This window comes from Ambystoma mexicanum, chromosome 7q (genome assembly GCF_040938575.1).
Source record: "Ambystoma mexicanum isolate Mex_15411 chromosome 7q, UKY_AmexF1_1, whole genome shotgun sequence".
NCBI classification, from domain to species: domain Eukaryota; kingdom Metazoa; phylum Chordata; class Amphibia; order Caudata; family Ambystomatidae; genus Ambystoma; species Ambystoma mexicanum.
The window spans coordinates 1,109,115,923-1,109,134,719 of NC_090941.1; the positions used below are offsets into that span (position 1 = coordinate 1,109,115,923).

General features: G+C 46.2%; 1 protein-coding gene across 3 annotated transcripts in view; it reads left to right on the forward strand.

Annotated features, from left to right (window-relative positions):
- TRIM3 (tripartite motif containing 3) overlaps positions 1 to 18,797 on the forward strand; it is a 551,630-nt gene that overhangs the window by 470,353 nt on the left and 62,480 nt on the right. For all 3 annotated transcript variants that reach the window (XM_069640490.1, XM_069640489.1, XM_069640491.1), the window contains exon 8: positions 13,889 to 14,056. In XM_069640490.1, coding sequence (XP_069496591.1) covers positions 13,889 to 14,056 — 168 coding nt within the window. The remainder of the gene's footprint in view (positions 1 to 13,888; positions 14,057 to 18,797) is intronic.

The window sequence follows — 18,797 nt, forward strand, 5'->3', positions numbered from 1 at the left end:
TGACTTGCCACACTGCAAGTACATCTTTTGCTGCACGTAGGGCGGGATTGCAACCTCCACCGAATTCCCATGCGAATGACTTCTCTGTTCCGGGAAGTGATTACTGCTTCCTTGGACCAATCCATGTCAGTGGACACTCAAATCATCCCTAATAACGAAATTCCATCTGCAGAATCTTTCCTCGCTTAACCATTAATGGACCGATTGGGCCCAAGAAGCCTCCCACCCACAACCAACTCGGCTCTCCGGAATCACTACCGCAGAACGACTTATTCAACATATTCGTCACATACGATTAGTCCGTGATATGAAGTTCAGGCATGTGGTTTCCTGGTGTTAGGCAGAATTGCATGCAGTACCCTCTGGGACCACCACATACAATTAGGACTACAGGTGTAAGCAAAACCAACCTTTGGCATAAGTCTGTAATACACAGTTTGTGTTAGCGCTGCTGATCAGTCAGACTTATCTCAAGAGGGAATGTGAGCTGTACGGATGTTACACAGAGGTCTTGCAATCACAGTGGTTCAAGTAGACACTTGCACTCAAGGTTCCTTGGTAAAACTCTTATTAATTTATTTACACAATCATTTATAGAACATTCACTAATGTTTGGCAACTTAATATCATATACAAACCCACTTCAGTACCAAACCAATAAGTTTGAGTAGATTAGGCTCCCCTGAAATAGGAGCAAAATGGCATTTCAGTCACTTTAAATAGAAATAAAAAGGCACAAGTTAATAAAATAGACCACAAATACTTTCTTAGGCATTGCAAATAGTTTCAGTTCACTAGAGGACTCGATTCAGTTAAATAGGCCTAGGCCAAAGTCAATGGACTAGTGTCTTGGATAGGATAGTGCAGTTCTTGTAGTAAACGGTAAAGTCTGCCAAAGTTCTCAGAAGTAGTTTGCACGAAAAAGAATCATGTGTTGGGTCACAAGCTGATTAGGCCTGCAAGTCAGAAAAGTTTCATGAACTTTCACCGCTAGAGGTAAGTTCTCTCAATCGGGTTGGCACAGTACCTTAGTATGAAGAAAAGATGCAGCTGAAGACATTGGTTCCTGCAGATCTCGCTGTTCTTGAGCCTCAGTCATGGGGACAAGAGGGAGGACGTCGGGGGACTTGTCAAACAAGCTGGCAAATGGAAAATCTTTGGTTCGAGCAGCTGTAGTCAAGCTGGTGTCCTTCCACCTGGTTAAACCTAACCAGCTCAGAGAATGGTATCCAGGTGGCTTACGAGTTGATTGGTCCCACCAACTCAAAGGAAGAAGTCGTCCTTCAAGAGGCTTCTCTGTCGAGATGAACTTGGCAATTCAGACCTACAGCAGGGCTCCACCGGGCAAACCAACGGTCCAGGAGTTGCAGCAGCCGTCCTCTTCCAGCTCGTCTTCGGATCGTTCCAGTGGTCGACTCTGCCTTCCAAGCCAAGAGACTAGCCTTCTAAACAGTTTTTTCCCTTTCATTCCAGCCTAGCTGTCACTCACCCAGCAGGGTGGCTGTCCTTGCCGGACAGTCAGCCAGCCAATCTCTCCAGAGTGCATTTGGGTCTCATAGGAGCCTAAGTACAGGGAGTTTTGGGCACCTCCCTCATTTCCTGCCCACCCCAGACACTCAGGTGCCAGAGGCGGTCTTCACCACTGAAGCCCGCCAAAGGCGTAAAAACAAAGGGACCAAACCTGGTTTGGCGCGCAGAGACAAACTCTAGAAGGACCTTTCCAAAATGAAATGTCGAAAAAAAGAAGACTGAGGCCTGTTTAATCAAAGGGGCTTAAGGCGCCATCTTGAAAATCATGGCTCCCTCGATTTATAGCTACCGGTGTTCGCGGTCGGGAAAAATCATGGTAGTTCGTTGTAAAACCACTGCCACCAGCCATTTCGATAGGAAAGTGTAGCATTTGACTGCTTCATGAGTTTCTAGACACAGGGGACAGTGGGTCTAGGAATTTAAAAAGGCCAGTAAAGTCAATTTAACTTTACATTCTCTGGCAAACAGTAGTTTATCCCAGAGAAGGTATTTAAACCTTGGCACAGCCTAAAAGGTTTCCCTGTGTCACTGCACTGAGGGTGGTGTGTGACGCACATGAAAAGATGATGCCTATGGAGTTGTCTAAAACTCCATAACCAAAAGAAATAAACACAGAAAACATACAGAATGAAAAGTACAAAGTCCCAAAGGTCAGCAAAAGAGCTGGGGTTCTCTAAGGTAGAGAGGAATTGGCACATTTATGAGAATTCTTCCTAACACCTGGTCGCAAGGTGCCTTACTCGAAGACCTGTGCCCGTGCATCCGTGAGCCAAGAAACAAAAGAAAATGGATAACTGCCCCAACGTTCACGCAGGCACAAAAAATGTGTACAAATTTAAATCATTTTTTAACAATAAGCATCAATTTGTCCTTAAATAACATGCATCAAAAATAAAAATCTGGTAGGTCACCAAGTAAAGACAGTATCCCTTTGGAGACCCAGATGTATTTCTTAAGTACTTGTATCCTCCTCTGTGCTGCAACCGCACTTTCCTCCACGGGCTCATGCTCTAAATCAGTCAAAAAGGCCTCTGCACTCCTGTGGTCAGTGAATGAGTGCAACTGCCCATCCAAACCCACGCAAAATATAGCCGTATATACCATATAGTATTGACGCTTTTTGCACCTTGCCCTTTCCTTTGCTATGTCAAAATCTTGTCTCCTTTCCAGGACATCCCTGCTTAAGTCACCAAAAACCATAATCTTGTGGCTGTTCCAGGAGAGGTCCCCAATTGGAGGCGCCCTTTTCATAATCATTTCTTTTATGGGGAATCTTAGAAATTTCATGATAAAGTGTCTAGGACTTTGGCCCTGGACTTCTATGCGCCCTTTCCATCTCCAGCACCATATTTGGATCCAGCTTGAGTATAGAGATCAGTGCCTTTCCCAGGAAGTCCTAGGGTTCCCCCTCTCCACATCTTCAGGAAAATCAGCAATCCTGATATTATTCCTTCTGGAGAAATGTTCCTGTTCAGACAACTTGAGAGTTAAGTTTGCCTTTTGGGTTTGAAGATCTCTTATCCGATCAGCCATCCTCGGGACATTTTCATCCACTGATGTTGGGTGCGTCTCTGCCGCGTCTATCTTGGAGGTCAATTTCACGTATCTTTCCTCAGCGTTAAACGACTTGGTCTTGATTTCAGCTATACCTAGAGCCGCCTTGGTGAGGGGGTCTAGCAGTTTGTCTTCTCTCCTTTCTGATGCATCTTCTCCACCCTTTTGCCTCTTTGCTGGTTGGGATGTCGCGGCAACATTTGGGTCAGACATTGTATTGGCAGAGGGTGTCTTTAGTTACAGGGCACATGGGCAGAGCTCTCAAGCTCCCATCTATGGAGCTGACCGTTCTAGACGCTTGCCATTCTTAGGGAGAAGCCACTGGACTCTGTCATTCAGTCCACACTGGACTCTGTCATTCAGTCCACACTGGAGGACTCTGTCATTCAGTCCACACTGGACTCTGTCATTCAGTCCACACTGGACTCTGTCATTTCTGACAGCCCCTTGAGAAATGCCAGATTAATTTCTCTTGGGGTCTGTCAGGTCTCGCGAACACCCAACAGACAAACAAAGGCCCCATCGTCCAAGGGTACACGGGGGCCCATCACACAACCACTCACTTGAGGTGTGATGGGCTCAGTACTTGCCTACCACTACTAGAGCTGCCAACACAGGTATAGGCTCATGGCCAGAGTTTTAGGATCAGCGCCGTGCCTTGCCAGCTCTCACAAACTCCAACTCTACCTCCCCCTCTCCCCGCCATATTACCTCTACAAATGTTTCATCTTCAACCCTTCTCCCTATTTGCGCTTTTCACTTCCTTTGCAGCCCTTTTATATTCTCTTGCTAACCAAAGTCACTTCCTTTGCAGCCCTTTTATAGTCTCTTGCTAACCAAAGTCAGGATGGCATGATGCGCCACTCTCTGGGCGAGCTTTGCAACTGTTACGCCACCACTGTGGTGATTGGCGTGGTATAAAAAACCCTTAACATAATTTCCTCGTGACTGCACAGCGTAGGTATGAACGCGGAGTCAGCAGCTCTTACATCGCAAAGAGTAATAAATATCTCTGTATACTTCTCTTCTCTTGATAGTGGGGAATTCAGCTGAGTAAGGGTTTTAATCGACCCATCTCCCTTATGCAGGTGCACTGCTCCCAAGACACTTTGCCGTCACCCGCGCAAGGGAACACAGCTGTAAAACCTTGTTCTCTGTTTTTCATAATTATTTTACTGATGTCGTAAGCCACAGCCGAGGAGATCAGTACAGGTTACATAATCCTAAAATATTCAGATTGAAGGAAAATAAGGGGAAAGAAAGACCACCCAAGCAGGAAGGCCATAGAGAATGGGAATCACAATATAGAAAGGCCACATTAGAGGGATATACAAGCACTGAAAGGCCATAGAGAATGGGAAACACAATATAGAAAGGCCATATTAGAGGGATATACAAGCACTGAAAGGCCATAGAGAATGAGAAACACAATATAGAAAGGCCACATTAGAGGAAATACAAGCACTGAAAGGCCATAGAGAATGGGAAACACAATATAGAAAGGCCATATTAGAGGGATATACAAGCACTGAAAGGCCATAGAGAATGAGAAACACAATATAGAAAGGCCACATTAGAGGAAATACAAGCACTGAAAGGCCATAGAGAATGAGAAACACAATATAGAAAGGCCACATTAGAGGGATATACAAGCACTGAAAGGCCATAGAGAATGGGAAACACAATATAGAAAGGCCATATTAGAGGAAATACAAGCACTGAAAGGCCATAGAGAATGGGAAACACAATATAGAAAGGCCATATTAGAGGGATATACAAGCACTGAAAGGCCATAGAGAATGGGAAACACAATATAGAAAGGCCACATTAGAGGGCTATACAAGCACTGAAAGGCCGCATGGGAGAGAGGAAAGCAAAACATTCAGGAAAGTGTCAGTTCGGTTTGTTGCGGCATTAAAGGCAGGCCGCCGTACGAGAAAAGCAGAGCCCACTTGGGGGAATGGAGTTACACAAAACATGCAGAAGCCATGTGGGGGAGAGGTCTTAGAACATGTAGTGTGGTCATCAAAAGGGAATTACTGGGTAATCTATTGGGAGCTGATAAATCCCTTTTTAGTCCAATCAAACTTTCTAATCCTGAAACTTGGATAGAGGAGTCAGCTCTTGGGTTACTTATTGAAAAGAGAAAATGGTCTCCTCTGTCTGGTGTTGAAATGGGGGTGAGTATCATTCCTAAGAAGGTAATTGCTTCCGAGCAGGGTAGCCTGTACTAGTCCCCTGGCTTGAACAGTTGGCATGTCCTTTCCCAGGCTGGCCAATTAATGTGTAGATCTTGCACCACCGACGCCGTTGACTCCTGTGGTAGGTCAGAAAGACGAGCCGGACCAAATGGTGCCATGTTTAAACGGTATCGGGTAATAATATCGCCATATATATGGTCGCCGTAAATAATATCGCCGCGAAAATGTCGTGGCGATATTATTTGGGTGACCATATATATGGGGACAGGGGCAAAAAAAAAAAATTTTTTTTTTTAAAAAAAAGCTAAAAAAAAGTTTGGGGGTCGCGGGTGTGTCCCCGGCATGTTCCATGCAATAATGTTGCCACAAAAAACTGCCATTTTCGGCGATATTTTTGCATGGCGAGATTTTTGTGGCGACATTACATTGAACCGTTTAAACACGGTTTAATATAGAATAATAGTGAAAATGCCTAACTTTCCTCATCTGAAGGGTTTCGCTACCTAACACAACTAAACTAGGGTGCTCGTCGTCAATAGTGAAGTCTGTAAACAAGAGTCTGTCCTCCGTCCCAAAAGCTGCCCCGTCCTGTCCCTGTCACTAGTACTAAACATCAAAAAAGGTTCAGGAGAATGACTCCTTTCTCCTGGGTTGCTTGATCAGCACAGTTCTCTCAGTTCTGCTCAAGAGGGGATCTTTAAATAAATCTTTGCCGCTTCTTCCCGTAAATCTTCCAGTTCCTCCAGGGGGCTCCTCCAGGTCCTTAAATGTGGCTTTCGTGCCTGCTCAGCAAGGTGGACATGGCTGGTAACAGCCCACCAGCCCAAGCTAAGGCAAGCCCGAGTGAAGCAAAGGCCCCAACGTAGGCCGTTACCGGCCATGTTTGCCCTCCTGAGCGGGCACAAAAGCCATATGCACCCCGAGGTTCATCTGTAGTGCAAATGGCTTTCATTATTTTTTCTGATTGGGGGGGGGGGGAGAAATCCAAGATGGCCGCTGCCATAGGGAAAGGAGACCAAGGTCCTTTTTCATTTCCATGGCGGCAGCCATACAGGAGGAGTGCTGTTAGGGAGCACAAAGCTCCAGTCCCGCAGGGAAGTGGGGATGGAGGGAGGGGATCGGAAGGAGGTTCAGGTTTTTTTGGGGGGACGGTGGGGTTGGAAGGCAACAGGGAGAGAGACTGTTACCTTCCCACAATAACAAAAAAAAATGGCATCACCCAGGGAAGGGCCTCGGGTAGCTGGTACAGCAGGCAGAGCATGTCCATTCTCGCCCGCTGTTCCAGTCACCCGATTGGCTGAGCACCCTTCCCCCGGGTGCGAATAGAGTTCTCTCTGCACTTTGTTTACGTTCAACAAGGTCTTTATAGACAAATGATATTTCACAATACTTTTCTCTTGAACAATACAATTTTCAGGGCTCTATCTCCTTCATTTATTCCTCTTCTCACTAGTCCATTTGGGTTGAGCCCTCGTTGGACTCTCACTCTCCTTATTTGTAGAAATCTCACTCCTCTCTCAAGTGTGTCACTCACTGGGACGAGTGTGATCAATGTCCTTATGATTCTTATCCTCCTTGTCAATTTGCCAGTCTCTGGGACATGTATGATTAGTCCCGTTAGGATTCTCACTCCTCTTATAGGTTCGATGCACACTGGGAGGAGTATGATTACTCCATTATTTACGTTTGGCATTGTAACATTCGTAGGTATCACTGTCCCCCTTCGTTATTACACCAGGTCTCCCGCTCTCTGGTTTACCTGCGTTGTAACGGGCTGCATCACCGGTTCAGCGTTCCTCCTTGTTCCGCACTCGCTGCTGTTCAGGATGGCCTCTCTGCTTTCTATCGTTCTCTCCTTGGCATCCCACCGTGATATCGGCTCTGTAAGGGTTCTTCTGCCTGTTTCGCTTTTAGCCAGCAGCTCTCACGTCAGTTTGACAGAACTGTTGGGGTCTGTTATTAGTGTGCTTTTGCCTCAGCAGGTCAAAGTTGGGGCTATGCCTCAGCCCTAGATGCAGGTCCCTCATGAGACTGGTAGCCTCCCGACAGTCTTGAGGTCGGCTGCTTGCAGCACAGTGCACCTTAGGGACTGCTTCTCTCGCCTGGTTTGCCACTGTACAACCCAGTGTCATCCCCGATTCACCGGCTCTCCTTGGACCGCCGGTTTGAAACTCCCAGGTGTCCCTCACTGGTTCTCCGGCTCCTCTGACTTTAAGCATGCAACGCTGGGGTTTCCCCAGCCTGTCAACACAGTCCTTTCTCTGTGTTGGACTTGTGTTCTTTCTTACTGTGTGGTTTCCTCTTCATAGTATTTGGTAGACAGTCATTTCACATTACACCTGTGATCTTACTCTTCCCAGTACCACATTGATCTCTTTCTTTAGTAATTACATAATAATACATAAAGGAGGAGTCTTGGTGTCTGTCCTTTGCTAGAACTGGATTGGGTATTTGAGGGCATTAAAAAGGGAGTTCCTCCATGGAAAGGTGGTCCTTGTCCCCAAGAGGGGAGTCTCTCCCTGTGAGGTCACGCTTGCTGCCACCCCTAGGGGGAATGTTGCTTAGCAGGCTTACCTCCCTAGCCTCACAGGAAGGCGTAGCACCTCCATACCCCTTGAGGAAAGTGACTTTATGCCTCTCACTATCTCAGTCAAGACCTGAATGTCACACATTTGAAAGTCTCTGCTGGGATACCCCATGTTGTGAAAAGATACTTTTCATAAAATTGCAGTATTTCCACCAGCCTTGGGTGGGGCCTGGTTCAGCCGCTCTGTAATGTACAGGCAGTCATATCTCTGAGAGAAGTGTGGGACCCGGTGTCCCAAAGAATACTCCAAAACTTAAAATAAAGTTAAAAGAACCAGATTGTCAATTGGCTCTCTGCTGGTGCGTCTGGTTTCCACTTTGCAACACTTGCTTGCCTCTCGCGATTTGTTGCGTCAATCTTTTTTTTTTCCCTCTCGTTCTCTTGTGCCACAGGTGTTTAACGTCACAAAACCTGGACCAAAGTCTTTGGGAAAACTAAAGGATTAAACTCTTCTGATAATGCTCTGTATAATATAGCGCTGACATGCAACAAAGTGGAAGCTTTTCATTTAATTGTTGTATTAGAGGTGGGGAACCAAAGAATGTATGGGTAGAGCAGTGCCATGGGCCAGAGCTTGGCTCTAAGAGCCAATTGCAAGCCGAACAGGCAAAAGATGCAAAGCTTGCCATCTACCTCCCCAACCCTCAAAGACAAACCTCGTGCATATCATCCTGCCTCCTCAGCTCCTACAAAAAACAAACCAATACCGGCTATCCTCCTCCCTGCTCCCCTCAATACATAACAAAACCTGATGTCTGGCATCCCTGCCCCTTGTGGCAAGTCGGAAGAACGATGCAGACACTCTGAGGACATTTCCAACGAGTTGTTATTAAAGAATAAGAATAAGGCCCATTGTTCCTTATGACTACAAGTGTGTTCCTTAACTATTTTACTTACTAAGATGCTCGTCAGTCGTCAGTGAATGTCCGAAAGGAATACAACTAGTCCTAACCGACCCTCCCACTATTCTGAACGCACTAAGGTCAGGAGAAGGACTCCCTGATGATTGCTTCTTGCAGTTGTCTTCTTTCTTTCTCTTGTTAATATGCACTTTTTAAATAGTATCTTCTTACTTTCTTGATCACGTAGTTCTCTCAAGGTATTGTTTGCTTTTCTCCCCTCTTTAGAAGTGCCTTTCGGTAACCTTTGTTGAATCTCTGGATCCAGGTCAATGGGCTTTGAGTAACCTTGGAAAGAACATTTCCCTGTGTGGCTCTTGCGCTCCAGACCATTACAGTTCAGCTCTTTCCAGCCTGGTCTCGTTTGTATATTATTTATCCAAGGGGATTCACTGTCTTTCAGTTCACAATGTTTTCTCTCAGTTATACTCCACTCTTTCTTTGTTGAAAAATGGGATAAGTTCCCCTGTTCCCAGGGTAGTGATCCCCAAGCACTATTGGTTTCCCTCGCAGGGTCTTCTGTGATTCTCGTTCTCACGTTCATATAGTTCAAGTTCATTAGCTTTTGTTTCAAGTGTTCGTCACTTCTACTGGGATGAGTATCTCTGATTACATAGTGAGTCCCGCTTGGCCTCCCGAGATTCCGTTCTCCCCTTCTCTTCACTGCTCCGAGCGAACGTACCTGGCACCCGTATTGGCTTTGGACCTTCTCTGTTATTTCTCTTCAGTCAGTTTGGTTTCACTGCTGTACTCCTCTTCTTGCGTTTCTATTTTTCCTTCATTCCTTCATGGCTTTTCGGTACTCCCACGGGTAACCGGACTGTTTGCTGCGGTTTGTGCTTCGTGGTGTCAGCGTAGTTAGATGGGTAGTCTACCCATCAAAAACTCCTTGTGGTCACGCCACCACTGAGGTTTGGTCTTCCGTCGCCCCTGTTTCTCCCTTGCCGTACACGCTGGGCTTCCAGCGTCTCCTACCTTTCAGAGCCGGCATGCTTGTCGCGGCTACGTGTCTCTTTTGCTCTTCCTCCACCAGGGCCTCCCCTGCCTGCTTATACGTTCCTCTCTCTCACCTTTGTTTGGGGTCTACTCCGTCTTCAACGTACTCGTCACAGTTAATTGGAGGTCCTCATTTAAAGGGGCAGTTTCCTTTCCTCCCTATAATGGTGTGGGTTTGTTTTTTCTTTAGTCAAGTCACAGGGCTTGAAGCTATTTGGCGTATTAGATAGTCCCATGTATGCCATCATGTGAAATGGTTTAGGGAGAAGAGACGAATTCCCTTGATTCGTCACACCCCATAACAGTAAACCTATACCTGGCATCACAATCTTGGAAGATGCATAACAGTGAAATGAATGATTTTTCCAGCATCACACACTTTTGATAAGCTGTGATGTTATGCCAATCTAAACTTTAGATATTTGAGTACATACAATTGTTTCTCTAGCAGATATAAAGGTGTGTTCAGTTACAGTTTTAAGAACTAAAATAATGCTCTGTTTCTTGCGTTCACAAATCGCAATATAAACTAAACTGACAAAACCTTATGTTAAGCAAAAACAGTGATTATAGCTTTATTTTCACCATCTTTAATGGCACTCTACATGTACCAAAATGAAAAGTAATGTCAACTTTAACAATCCCCTCTGTTTTGAAACTATACTTTTAAGACTTAGACACACAACAAAGCTCGGTGCAAAGGTCAGCAACGTGTAGTCATTGTTTCACAGAGACTTGGAGCTGCTTATTCTGCACAGCTTCTGGTGTGTTTAAACCCTAGGGGAGCTATCCTCTTTCTCTCTTTTAGCAGGCACAAGTAGGAGCAGCAGGCAGCACCCACATGTCGTGGCTGGTGTGAGATGGAGGGCAAGCATGAAAGGACTGTGTGGCGGGTGGACATCCTTATCTCTGGGCGAGCATCTGCATTTGCCCAAAACCATTGTGACCTCTCACTGCCTTATTCAAAAAATGGGTAGTACATAAGGACCCATGGCCACTGCCCAAGGCCCAGGGCAGAGTAACAAAAATGGTTCTGGAATGCACTGAATGCAGCAAAGGAAAATGCCCCAGGCAACCCGTCTTGTAGCGCATCATCTATTTCGGATCATAGTTGACCAAGCAATAAGCAAGTTATGGGGCACTTCAGCCTCTGGGGCGCACATTGGAAAAGGTCAATTATATTATCTTTGGAGCACACACTGGACCTTCATACAATATGTACAAGTGTGGAATTTTGTGTAGTGCACACTTAACAGAATCCCTTCTAAATTATCCCACTTGTGGCAATATGCCCCCTTTAAGTAGAGTGATTTCCCCAGAATTGCATAGATTGCTCAAGTGTGCAAGCCACGTTTTCTGGCTGCACAGTTGCAATTATGCAGATTTCAGAACACACGCTCCCATTACATCTTTAGTTTTGCATAAACATAAAATTCCTGGCAGGCAAATGATAAAGTATTCTGTGCAAGTCGATCATTGCATGCAGTTCCATAAACTATCGCTTTATGGCAGTGGCACTTTAATTTGCTCTGTGAATGTCGCAGAGGATGAGGTGACGCTTGGCTCTAGTTTGCCTCTTATTTTACAAGGCACTCGAGCCATGCCAGAACCAGGCATTTGGCTCCACCAGTCCTGGCTCCTGTAAGGAACTCATGGTGGCAACAGTAAAGACAGACACAAGTGAACACAGTTCAAAGGTGTTTATTAAACTGCAAAGGTAGGTTGGAAAAACACCTAACCTAAACCTAAATCTAAGATTGGAGCGAGCTTTGACCATCAAATAATAATAAGGCAGTCCTAGTGGTGTTGTGTCAAATAAAAGGGCCTATACTAAGAAAAACATATGGCCAATCCTTACACTAAATACAAAAGGAGTAAGGGATAATGCTCTCAAGAAAGAAGGAAGTGTTTACAAATAATAAGTCAGGATGCGATACTTGAAGTCTCCCTTCCCCACGTTTTCAGCACGGGACAAGGTGGGACTGTGGAGCACAGCACACGCTTGAGCTTTCCCAGCACGAGCTAACAGTTCCGTTTTCAGCAATGAGGGCCTTCGGTGATTAAGTCTCTTTTCTCCCAAAAAGTCTCTAGCCTCCGTAGACCTGATGTATCAAAATAATAAACAAAGAGCTCCTTTTGCACATATAGGTTGGGTGATGCCATTTCCACCCCTGGGTCGCCCTCTTCGGGCTCGGACCCTTCTCAATTGTTAGCCTCCCTTCGCCGGGTTCACTATGGCTTTCAACAAAACTTTCTTTTGTTTTTTTTACGTATCTTAATGTCTTTTTAAACAGTTTACTGTGAACATTTCTCAACCGGGTTCACTCTTGTCAACACACTGTATTTCAGGACTTTAGACTTCGCCCCCTCTTTATTGGCATCCCTTGTTCGGGTTCACTCTTGTCAATTGCGTCTTTTCCATTCAATTCTTACGGTGCGGGATTCACTTCCCTTAGTTTCACAATCATCTGTCGGTCAAAGACTTTCGACTGTACAAAGGATTTTACAAGACACTTTGACCCCCTGCTCACCTTTCCCAAGACCTTCTGGTTATCGTAGTTTTAACAACTGGTAATCACCCAGAGTTTCCTGAGTGATCACCCACATGGTGCCAGACTCTGTTGCTGGTTTTCCCTTTTCTCATCAATACTTATTTTAAGCTTTCACAGTTCAATTAGCCGTTTGCTACTTTTCAATCAACACAGTTCGGTTTCTTATTGACTCTCCCATCGACTCACCGGCTGTGATGAACCGCTTGGCTTTCTTTCTCTTTGGAGTCAAAGTTGGTACCACAGAGACACGCGTCTCTCCCCGGCTTGGTTATCAGCAGGGGAGGGTCTCGTCTACCGTTCACATCTGCTTCAGCCGGGCTATTGTTGGCTGTCTTACGATTCCTTTTACCGAGGTTTCAAATGCCTTGGTCGGAGAGGGCAAGGTTGCTTTTCTCCTTGTCATCCTCGGTATGCGCCGTCTTTCTCCTCCTCTTGAACTGCAGTCCTGAGTTAGCTTCCTGAACATGCGGTCTGTCTTGCTCATAATGTGCTCTCGTGTGTCAACTTTTATCCCTGTGGGGAAGGGAAAGGGGCATCGGGTGTGTGCGGTTCTGGTCAATTCCCTGACTTTGCCTGACCCTGGTGTTGGGACATGTCAGGTAAATGGCTAAAAGTTTAGTCTGTCGTCCTTCGTAATATGCGAAAGTGTTAGCGTCGGAAAAGGAGGGCGGGGGAAAAGTGTCTGTGTATCCTATGTGGTTGGATGGGGAAAAGGTGTTGAAAGAAGGGGGATACTGCGTCTCACTCGTCAGTGTCCCACTCTCCAAGGACCTCCATCCAGGTGATTCTCCCTCACTGGTCCACCCCTACGAACTGGATCCAATAGCGATGGCTGTTTCCTGGCCACCTGGATGACAGACCCCCGGGGACTAGACAGGGAGACACCTTCAGGATTCTCACACTTCCCTCATTTCTAATGCCCACAGGGCATTGCTCTGTAGTCTTGAACTCAAGGCGAACTTCCAGCGATAGCTTATAGGCAGCACTGTGACCTTTGCGGCTTGTTAACTGAAACTGCCTACTCTGCTCTCACGACAAAAGTAGACTTGCTTTTTTCTTGGATTATTTTACACCTACCATAGCTTTCTTGATGTTTTGTAAACATGCTCCAATTGCAAATATGTCAAAGCACATCACATTGATGAACTCCAATGAGGGTGAAGCATTTGTTTGTGGTTGTTACATCCTTGAGAGCTGCCGGATTTGGGCTGATGACCATATCTATAAAACCAAGCTGCCCTATTACGCATCTATCTTGCTGGAGCAAAAATTCACACTTTTACTTCAGTAGATGCATGGTTACTAGGCAGGACTGTGACATCTGTGGCTTGTTAACTGAAATGGTCTAGTCTAGTCATATTTCTGCTGTGTCTTTGGCTGGCGAGGCTTATTTGTCGTTGCTGCTAATCAAACCACTCTTTTGCTGAGAAAAAAGCATGGGAGTAAGAGTACAGTGCTGGCACATTCTTCATCTCCACAGGAAAGGCACATGGCTTGTGGTGGGCACACTCCCTTGCTATTGAGTTCCCTTACATGATGAATGCCAATCTCTCTCTCTCTCTCCTCCAGGTGTTTTCCAATGAGGGGCAGTTCAAGCTCCGGTTTGGAGTGCGTGGACGTTCCCCAGGGCAGCTGCAGCGCCCGACCGGCGTGACGGTGGATATGAATGGCGATATCATCGTGGCCGACTACGACAATCGATGGGTCAGCATCTTCTCCCCGGAGGGCAAGTTCAAGGTGAGCAAATGTTTGGGGCTGGCTAAGTGGATGCTGGCGTGTGTATTTGGAAAGAGGTGAGTCTTCATATGAGCACTTGACTGCTCATCAGTTCATGTGTCAAAAATCTGGCTGCAGACAAATGCATGACTGACGGCACGGCAGACAGTATGCCCGACAGAACACCAGGAGACTGGTGATAGGCGTGCTTGTGGTGAAAGATGGCAACAAAGTAGTGGTGGTACTGTTGAGCTGCATCACAAGCACAAAGGGTTTTGCTCATACCAATATCTTGATTTGGGTAATTGGGCAACAAGACCAACAGGCACCTTTGCATTGTGACTGTGTAATTGCTCTTGTGGTGATATTTCCTTTTTTTGCAAGGGGTATTTCTCCACAGTCTTCCTCTGTGTCCTGGTGTTTGGTTGAGGTCGCTGGTCAAGTCTGGTCCGTGACAGTGGAATGCTGTTGTCGTCGACGGTCTACACTCTGCAAGTTCTGGGAGATGCCTATAGACAAGCGCAACTCGATATTAAACTGAGCATGTACTGTGTTGCCCTTCCTTCTGTGATACACCAAACGGTTACAAAAAGTACATTGCGGCTACACTTTGCAGGAGCATCCACAGAGACCTAATTCTTTGAGCGAGGCACGAGTAATCGTGGCTGTTGAAGGTGTAGATTGTGCCTTCACTGATAGCGGCCTTAGGCCTCCTCACCCCACCACCACAACCTATTATGAAGGCATTAGTGTTGCATGAAGGCGGGTGAGCAATGTGGATACTGTTCAGCGCGTTCTCATAGTTGTAGGGGGGCTGCCCTGGTTTTGCCATGTGGCCAACCATGGTAAGTATCATGGACAAAATATATTGGACTTTGGCAAAACCTTGGCTAACTGTATTATGTAAATGTCATAAAAGAGGAGTTTTTTATGCTGACATATAGTTTTCTAAAAATGATTTCAGAATAATCCTAAAGTAAGAAGGACGGTCTGCATTCCAAAATAGTGACACAAGCTCCTCCCACCCCGTCTTCTGCCTCATATCTTTTTATTTCAATAGAGCATTATGCAAATTCAAAAAGACGCATTTAGCATAGGATCAATGTTCAAAGATGGGAAACACGTATCGGCTTGAATATTAAAGTATTGTGACAAATCCTTAGATGTCATCACTTCTCCCCTTCGCATGAGGCCAGGGAGGTGAGGCTGCTACCCTATAGTCCCATTGGGGGTGCTGCACAGCAGGAGTATCTCATGGGGAGAGACTTTTCCTCTAGGGAGAACGCAGTATGATCCCGTCCAATCTACTCCCCATAGCCCCCACCTACACATAAACCAGTCCAACCCAACACCTCACCACCCCATGTGTTTGTGCAGAGCCACCAGTCTAGTAGACAGTTCAAGAGACCCAAGAACTGGGACGAAGAAGATCAGCCAACTACAAGTAGACACTGCAGAGTGATGAAGACAAGGTGTGAAAGGAACAAAGGACTCACTGTGGAGTCAGACGAGGCCGGTAACATTGAATAAAAAGTAACAATTGACTAACTCCAGAGAGCGAATCACTGGTAGCTGTGAGTCTCTGCAGGTGCACAATTTCCCAGTCATGGGAAGTTCAATCCTGCTTTGGTGAGCAGAGAAGGCGAAGCTCTGGGAACCTGACAAAGCACTTGTGGGACCGAAGCCATGTTGAGAAGTAGCGGGGAGGCAAATAAAGGCGAAAGTCAGTTGGGAATGCTGTTCCTCAGCCACGCTGGAAGCAGACTGTCGAGTAAGCCGAACAGAGTGCCCATGGTCCCAGGAAGCCCAGGGGATGTGCCGAAACCCTAGACCAGGTAAGGGGTGGCACGGAAGATCCTGAGGGGATGCAAGGCACTGCAATAGTCAGGCACAGATTGTTGTCCCTAGAAACCTTCATCAGTAAAACGCCAGGTTGTCACGACAGGAGCAGGAAGTATCTACATGCGCTCCTCTTCGTCACAGTAGTGGAGACTCCCCCACTGACCACCAGGTAAGGGTCTGGGACCCATATCAGTATAGTCCTCATCTTTGCGGCAGTACCTGGCAGGAGAGTGAACCAGGTTTGTCAGATCCGAACAGTAGATAAATACTGGTCTGGGACCCGCAACCACGAGAAAAGAGTAATACACGCCATTTTCCTTGTAGCAGTACTTAGCAGGAGAGTGAACCAAGTCTGCCCAAGTCTGGAGACGTTGAGGCCTGGGTCTGGCATCTCCAAAGTGAAAGACTGAAAGCGTTAAAGTGTGAAACCAAAGTGTATGACTCCCTTCATTCCCCCTGGTTGTGTTGAGCTGCGAAATCGAGATACCGGGAGAAGGGAGTCATTCTCCTGGTAACCTATGCTGAAAAGACTTTCTGATCGTGTCAAAAGATAAAGTGTGTCTGCCAAAGAGAAGTGCCGGAACTTTGTCTTTTGTGTTGGAGCACAATTTTGACCCAGGGAAGGGAATCATTCGCCTAAAAAGAAGTCAAAGTCCGGAAGTTAACTTTTCTCACGTGTCCTGAGGAACGGAGTAATTCTTCTGGACCAAGAAGCTCTACTTTACCTTGAGTTTAGTTATAAGTGTAAGAGACAGAGATGGGGACTTCTTGACACAGGACGGTGGACTCTTTTAATATACAAGGACATTCACACTCTGCATCGTGCATGATCATCTTATCTGGTGAGGCTATTCAATTAACATTTAGCCCCTTCGACGCCTGCAGCCCCTTCAATCTGTTTTGCTGTGGGCCCAGAAGCTCCGGTAGTGCATCTGCACACGTTGCTTCCTACGCACCACCATCTTGTCCCGACGCCCGGCCTGACCCCAAAATGGCGGTCGCGATGCGGCACGAAAACGAGGCTGCCTTGAGTTGCTAAGCAACTTTCTCGTTTTTCTACCAATCCTCGCCGCCGGTAGGCGGAAGCCGGCACTCGGAAGAAGGCCCGAAGAAAAAGGCCCTGTTCCACCCCTGTTCGCCCCAGGACGCCAGGACTAGGCTACCAGATCCTGCCAGGTAGCAGACTTGTTTAGGCCACCTCTTACACCGCTTGGATGCCCTATACTGCTATCGCACCTCCAACCTGGAGTAACGATCGGCACAAACACTAACTTTGAGCGCCGCTCCACACAGACGGTAAACTACGTACTAGGACCGGCACGGCCTACAAAAATCTAGCTTTGCTATACCCTTCTTCATTACTGCCTATCGTTCTCTAAGCGCAAGTCTATTCTGGGTAAAGCGCATGCTTATAAAGGATCATAACGTCGCATACTCTCATGAACAATCCACTTGCTCTTAATGCTAAACCTCACCTGATTGACACATGTCCTGTATGCATGTGTATAACCCTAATGTGATGGCAATGTGTGAATGTACTCACTGCTCGTAATCAGACAAAACCTACCTGCTGAGGTGTATTTGCCAAAGGAGCATGACCCACCAACATTTGATCACTGTGATATCTACATAGTATGATGTATTATATTATGGCTAGAGTCATTGACTCTAGGCTTTCCTACCCAAACCTAGGCGATGCCTAACTCCTCTTCAGCCTACGCACTACTGTGTACTTTGATGCCGCTACACTACACTAGGTGTTGTGCCCTTTGGTCGTCTACATGACCACATTTGATTGATTTGTGTTATGCATTATGGTCGCCTACAAGACCACATTTGATTGATTTGTGTTATGCATTATGGTCGCCTACAAGACCACATTTGATTGATTTGTGTTATGCATTATGGTCGCCTACAAGACCACATTTGATTGATTTGTGTTATGCATTATGGTCGCCTACAAGACCACATTTGATTGATTCGTGTTATGCATTATGGTCGCCTACAAGACCACATTTGATTGATTTGTGTTATGCATTATGGTCGCCTACAAGACCACATTTGATTGATTCGTGTTATGCATTATGGTCGCCTACAAGACCACATTTGATTGATTTGTGTTATGCATTATGGTCGCCTACAAGACCACATTTGATTGACTTGTGTAATGCCTTATAGTCGCCTACAAGACCACATTTGATTGATTTGTGTTATGCATTATGGTCGCCTACAAGACCACATTTGATTGATTCGTGTTATGCCTTATGGTCGCCTACAAGACCACATTTGATTGATTTGTGATATGCCTTATGGTCGCCTACATGACCACATTTGACTGATTTGTGCTGTGCCTTAGGGTCGCCTCTATACCTTATTTGCAACCCCTGCTTACTAGCAACACTGCCCACATCATGTATTGGTGCCTATCTACTGTCATTCACCTATTGTATATCTACACTAGATGTTGGACTAGTCAACCCAATCCACTTCCCTATCAAGACACTTACACCTGCTTACTCATGCTAACCACCACCCCGTGGCCTATCACCATGACACCTGCTAACCCGTATTTGAATGATCCAGCACTCTGGATACGCCACTTTGCTACCAGACCAACACCTAACCAACCTTGTACTACGGCCATTAGAAACACTAGATTGAACTCTAGAACTAGCCTACCCACCTTCCCATGCACCCACCACCCCAGCATCTTATCCAGAAACTCTAGATTAAGAGTCCGCAGCATGAAACAATCGCATACTGGCCACAACCATGCTAATTCGACCACTGACTCAGCCAAGTCAGCCCTCACCCATCTACACGACCTACCTATACCACTTGAAAAACCTTCCCATAAAGACAAGCCCATTAAAGCAGCTTTGGTGAATGCTAGGTCTCTTCCTGCCCATGCTCTCGACAT